This window comes from Drosophila bipectinata, chromosome 2L, assembly GCF_030179905.1.
Source record: "Drosophila bipectinata strain 14024-0381.07 chromosome 2L, DbipHiC1v2, whole genome shotgun sequence".
NCBI lineage: Eukaryota > Metazoa > Arthropoda > Insecta > Diptera > Drosophilidae > Drosophila > Drosophila bipectinata.
The window spans coordinates 6,840,150-6,845,875 of record NC_091736.1 but is presented as its reverse complement, the minus strand read 5'-3'; the positions used below and the strand labels follow the sequence as shown (position 1 = coordinate 6,845,875).

The 5,726-nt window shown below is 48.3% G+C and overlaps 2 protein-coding genes across 4 annotated transcripts; both read left to right on the top strand.

The window, feature by feature from the left end:
* The first annotated feature begins 262 nt into the window (after positions 1-262).
* Positions 263-1,822, top strand: shv (DnaJ homolog shv). The gene is made up of 2 exons (XM_017231405.3): positions 263-1,423; positions 1,488-1,822. The coding sequence occupies exons 1-2, from the start codon at positions 409-411 to the stop codon at positions 1,541-1,543; spliced, it is 1,071 nt and encodes a 356-aa protein (XP_017086894.1). The 5' UTR covers positions 263-408; the 3' UTR covers positions 1,544-1,822.
* Positions 1,823-1,984: 162 nt separating this feature from the next.
* Positions 1,985-5,456, top strand: LOC108118640 (uncharacterized). 3 transcript variants are annotated; one of them, XM_017231420.3, is made up of 8 exons: positions 1,986-2,322; positions 2,612-2,749; positions 2,801-2,980; positions 3,172-3,362; positions 3,433-3,524; positions 3,615-4,004; positions 4,065-4,227; positions 4,306-5,456. In XM_017231420.3, exons 1-8 carry the CDS (start codon positions 2,296-2,298, stop codon positions 5,117-5,119), a joined length of 1,995 nt encoding a protein of 664 aa, XP_017086909.2. In that variant the 5' UTR covers positions 1,986-2,295; the 3' UTR covers positions 5,120-5,456. The 3 variants fall into 3 exon arrangements, with proteins under 3 accessions (XP_017086910.2, XP_017086909.2, XP_017086908.2); XM_017231421.3 differs by having other exon boundaries at positions 1,985-2,322; positions 3,433-4,004; positions 4,293-4,995; XM_017231419.3 differs by having other exon boundaries at positions 3,433-4,004; positions 4,306-5,455.
* Positions 5,457-5,726: the final 270 nt, after the last annotated feature.

Sequence of the window (5,726 nt, the reverse complement as noted above, 5' to 3'; positions counted from 1 at the left end):
GGACCAGACTTTCGACAGTAACAGAACGCTGTTAAGTGCTAACAGGTGTGTTACAGATATACGTATGTAAAATATGAAAATAAGCAACAAATTTTAAAAATAATAATTAAAAATTAATTTTTTAATTCTTTATATACATTAAAACATTTTTAAGCCAATAATTAATAATTTATAAATAACATATTGATTCACAATAGCCACTGATACCATCAGCTGTCACTGTTAGCTGCCAGGTGGCAACGCTGGCTCGCCGGTGGCAGCCAATCAGCGCAGCCCACGACGCACACACACATCTAAGCGAGTAACAACTACAAAATTTTGCCAGCATTTTAGTTTTTTAGGTTTCCTCCCGAGAAAATAGCATGAATTTCTGGCACTAAACAAAGGATAAGCTAACTGAAGGATAATATGCAGCTATTCAAGTTTGTGATACTGGCCCAGTTGGCCCTCTTGCTGGTGGACGAGGCGCTGGCCGGCGGCAGAGACTTCTACAAAATTCTGAACGTAAAGCGAAATGCCAACACAAATGAAATAAAAAAGGCGTACCGACGCCTGGCAAAGGAATTGCATCCAGATAAGAACAAGGACGATCCGGATGCCTCCACCAAGTTCCAGGACCTGGGAGCAGCCTACGAGGTCCTGTCCAATGCCGATAAGCGAAAGACCTACGACCGGTGCGGCGAGGAGTGCCTGAAGAAGGAGGGAATGATGGATCATGGCGGCGATCCTTTCGCCAGCTTCTTCGGCGACTTTGGCTTTCACTTCGGCAACGGCGATCCCCACCAGCAGGACACGCCCCGCGGTGCCGACATCGTCATGAACATGTACGTGTCCCTTGAGGAGCTCTACTCTGGCAACTTTGTGGAGATTGTGCGCAACAAGCCCGTGATGAAGCCCGCCTCCGGCACCCGCAAGTGTAACTGCCGCCAGGAGATGGTCACCCGTAATCTGGGACCAGGCCGCTTCCAGATGATCCAGCAGTCGGTGTGCGACGAATGTCCCAACGTCAAGCTGGTCAACGAGGAACGCACTCTGGAAATCGAGGTGGAGCAGGGCATGGTCGATGGCCAGGAGACGCGGTTCGTGGCCGAGGGTGAGCCCCATATCGACGGCGAGCCGGGAGATCTTATCGTGCGCGTGCAGCAGATGCCGCATCCACGTTTCCTGCGCAAGGACGACGATCTGTACACCAATGTCACCATCAGCCTGCAAGACGCCCTCGTTGGCTTCACCATGGAGATCAAACACCTAGATGGACACTTAGTGCCCGTTACCCGCGAGAAGATAACCTGGCCGGGTGCTCGTATTCGCAAGAAGGGCGAAGGAATGCCAAACTTTGAAAACAACAACCTGACGGGCAATCTGTACATCACTTTCGATGTGGAGTTCCCCAAGAAGGACCTCTCCGAGGAGGACAAGGAAGGTAAGTGCTACGCTTTAATCACCATTTCGGGTAAATAATTAATTAATTTTTTGTCCATTTTTAGCGCTCAAGAAAATACTCGACCAAGCATCCATCAATCGCATCTACAATGGACTGTGAACTCCCCCCATCGCCCCAGAGCGCTCGCCGGCTGTATCCTAGTATTTTAATATGCCTAGCCGGGCGGTTTCCGGTTCGGTTTGGACCCGAAAACGCCCCCCAATTCAGCAGATGACTTTGTTCCAAAAAGTTGTGCGATAAAACAATTTAATTTTAGTTTAGAATTTTGTAAAATAGAAAAAGATGCAAAAAAACAAAAACAGGCGCGCTATCCTGACAGTTAAGTGTGTCCTGACACTACCACAAAATAAAACAACTGATTTAAATTATAGTTTAGAAGAGGGATTTTTAATTTATCAGTATTTTAAATATTAAAAAAAAAAAAACATGTCCTTTTATCGAATGGCAACCCTGTAAGTCGAACAGCTGTCGATAGCTGGCGCAGGACAACGGTAAATGGGAGAGAGAGAGCTTGTGAGAGCGGCACAGGAAGTGGCGAATTCGGTTTCAGAGAGCGTCGAAATTTTCACCAGTGCGGTCGTAGAATATAAGCTCAATCCTACTTTTATTTTTCTACAGATAGTTAGAAACCGATATTGCAAACGGCAAATCACTGGATATACTATCTTAACTCTACTGCCTTATAAATATTCTCCACCCGCCATCTTCTTAAAAATATTACCGTTAGCTGGAGCTATACAAATAAAAATAGAACATAACCTAGAAACGCGGAAACGGAAAAAAGCATTCCAAAGGATTCTAATCACAAATAAGCCAAAAAAAACAAAAGCGACAACAAATACATAGTATGAATGTCGCCTAAATATCATCATTTCGAGGTAAGTCCCTACCGGGAATGATGGGTGTAACGTCTCTCAAGGGGTCCTGGTGGGGATGAGCGAGTCCTTTGACTTCGTCGCTTCCGCGAAGACATTTTTACGTATCGATTTTCTGCGAGTTCTCCCTTTAACTTGAAGTGACCCAAAAAAAAAAAAAGGAAAGGAAAACAGGGAGGGTGGTTTTGGGTCAACTTCGCCCAGCCGGCAAGTTGCGTGTTCCTGGAGCTCCATTTACTTTTATGGCAAATTAAAATTCGAAATAAAAACATACGTATGTATATCCTTTCAGATTGCACTGGTCTACTTTCTGCTCCTGATACCATGGCCGCCGACGAATGTGCTGAGGTTGCTGTGTTCCCGAGATAACAGCCGGCTGGTGCGCAAAATAGTGCGCTCCAAATGGACACCAATATTGGACAAGCATCAGGTAGACACAGCATCTTTTTAAGTTTTTTTTTTTAATAACATATATGAATAGGTGAAGCTACCGCTGGAGTGTCCGCTGCATCCTTTCCGGGATGTTTTCGCCCCCAGACAGGATGCCAAGCAGCGGGATCGACCCACTCAGTGGACGTGCCGGAAATGTGGCAAGAGCTTCTATCAGGAGAAGCATCTGGATCTACATTTCGACACACGCCACAAGCAGATTATAAATGAGGTAAGTATTAATTAATATTTTAAATATTATAGTTTTTAATTAATTTTTTAATTCATTTTTATTAAACACTTTAAAGCTTATTAGCTTATCTGACCTTTGAGCCTAAAATACTTTGAATTTTCTTATCTCACACACTTAATTTTTAATTTGTTTAAGAAATAATTAAAATTTTATTTTAAAACCAACCTTAGGCGGAGGATTCTGTTTGCCTGGCCGACTTCTGCGACATCATGCGCTGCGAGGTCTTCGAGACGGAGGATGCCTCGAGCCTGAAGTTCGGCGACCAGCACATCGTCACGGACATCGAGGTCTGGGGCGATTCCTTGGGACAAAATTCCGCCTTGGCCAAAGCGAATGCCGCCTACTTGAGCTTAATACCAAGGTGGGTGTATTGGAAACCCCCAATATATTATCAATTAATTTCTAATATTGTTTGGAAAATCCCCGAGCAGAACTTCCACATTGGGTGCCTCGCGTGCCGCCAAAGTACAAAACCGTCAATTACCGCCAGACTCCAAGCCCAGTCAGGATCAGTCGCCGGCAGGTGAGCGAACCCCACATCCACACACCCATTCCCACTTCCACCATACCCGAGAGCGTGCAACCACCACCACAGCCAATCCGCTTCGCCTAGATGCAATCCCGGAGGACGGTTCAGCGGCCAGACCCAAGTCGGCGGGCGAGAAGCTGCTCCACAAGCTCAAGGAGCTGGGCAAGGCGCACCTCAAGGCCGGCGCCACACCGCCGCAGGACTCCAGAAAGCAGAACGACACGGAAGATGACGAGGACGAGGAGGGGGCGGAGGACGGCTCGGGAAGTGGTCAGCCCGAGGGCAGCGGTCAGGCGACGGATCCAGCCAAAGTGGAAGAGGGTTCCGGCGCCAATGGCAATGGCAACAAGGCCCGGGCCAACTGCAAGCCGGAGGAGCTGAGCAAACTGAAAGCCCGTTGTGAAATGCTTCTGAGGAGCTGCATTGGAGGACTCTTGCTATCCATGTCGGATCAGGCCTTTAAGGAAATGGAAGGTGGGTAATCCGATATATATTCTTGGACGGTGTTGGATTAATTAGACTCTCATTCCATAGAGGAAATGAACAAGGCGGTGTGCTGGTACCTAACCTGCGACCGCTACTGGGAAGACGGACCTCTGGAGCCGCGCGCCTTCCCCTGGGGCCTGATTGTCATCCTGATCTTTGTGCTCTCTACGGGGATATGCTTCTGCTACTACATCATCTGGATACTGTTCGAGTAAGTGTGTGTGTGTGTTGGCCGGGCGGCGTGTGCCGGGCCCATTGAGATTGATCGAACCCAAGTCATCTATTTCAGCTCCGAAGAGACGACAATCAGTGCGAATCACTACCACTACGGACAGCATCAGGGCAGCCACAGCTCCGGTATCGGAGGCGGAGGGAGCATCTACATGCCCGGAGCCGGAGTGGGTCATCACTACCATGTGGACTATGCCACGCGGCACGACCTCGACCTGGACGCCGGCGGGATAGCTTCTCAACAACAACAGCAGCAGCAGCAGCAGCAGTTGCTCCAGGAGCAGCAGTACTATTACCAACAGCAGCAGCAGCAGCAGCAAGTGCAACAGCAGCAGCAGCAGCGGGACTTGTATCCGGAACAGGTGCAATATCTGCGACACAGTCCACGGCATTACATCGCCGATCAGCGTCCAGTGGCGGGATCGGGAGTGGTAGTGGGATCGGTTCCTGTGGGCACACCCACCCAAGGGGCCGTGCGCAGCAGCTCCTCCAACGCCAACACGCCATTGCACCATCGGCCTCATCCGGTGGGTCAGCATCCCCACCTGCAGCACCGTCACTCGACGAGCCTGGCCTACCCACAGGACATTTTAGACCGACGCGACTATACAAGTAGCTCGGGGGCACGATCCATGGCCACCAGTAGCACTGGTTCCGTAACGGTAACGGGAGTCACGGAGCCCCAGAGGCACTATAATACGCATCCGCGTCCTCTGGACACGAGGCATCGCCATGTGGGCTCCTCGCAGCAATCCCTACGTGCCTCCGCCTCCACGCACGAGATCGTGCAACAGGAGGCGGGTCTCGGTCAGAACGAGCACTACATCTATGTGACCTATCCGCCGGACCTCAAGAAGAGGTACTTTGAATAGAGGTAACCGAGGATCCTAGAAGCCTTCGAAGCCTACCTGGAGACTGTTGTGAAGCCTTCGAGGGGATGAGTCGGAGAGACCAACAAAAAATGGAAACGATACCAAAGCTAAGAGATCAATCATTTGATCCGGAGGATATATATAGTATATATACATTATATAGTGAGAGAGCAGTGAGAGAGGAGAGGCTATATCCGGATTCCGGAAGGAGATGGAGTGGACTGGCCGCCAACCTAAACCCACAAGTTGGTTTTTTACTTTTTAGCCTGCAAATTCTAGATTTGTGAACTGTGCTGTTCTTTTTTTTAATTCTACAAAATAAATTTGCAATATTTCTGTACAATAGAAAAACAAAATGGGTTTTTTTTTTAATTTAAAATAAAATGAGGAGGGTCTAAGTTGACCCAATGACCTAAATAACTCGCAGAGAAGGATGAAAGAATCCCTGACTCCCATCCTAAGTCCTGAAAGTCATCTAAAAATATCCACTGTTTCGCAAGAAACAACCCTGTAACCAAATATGCAAATAAACCCTGTACTTACTTTTGGCCAAGTTATTCTGGAGGCCCATAAAACCCATCAGAGATCATTAAAGCCAACACGCTTT

What these genes read in the sequence shown, in the direction of transcription:
- LOC108118640 (XM_017231419.3), top strand. Translation starts at nt 2,296, where the DNA reads ATGTCGCCTAAATATCATCATTTCGAG. An exon ending in CAATATTGGACAAGCATCAG is followed by an intron (nt 2,750 to 2,800) that starts GTAGACACAGCA and finishes ATATATGAATAG; the next exon opens with GTGAAGCTACCGCTGGAGTG. An exon ending in GGCCTTTAAGGAAATGGAAG is followed by an intron (nt 4,005 to 4,064) that starts GTGGGTAATCCG and finishes CTCATTCCATAG; the next exon opens with AGGAAATGAACAAGGCGGTG.
- shv (XM_017231405.3), top strand. Translation starts at nt 409, where the DNA reads ATGCAGCTATTCAAGTTTGTGATACTGGCCCAGTTGGCCCTCTTGCTG. An exon ending in CTCCGAGGAGGACAAGGAAG is followed by an intron (nt 1,424 to 1,487) that starts GTAAGTGCTACG and finishes GTCCATTTTTAG; the next exon opens with CGCTCAAGAAAATACTCGAC.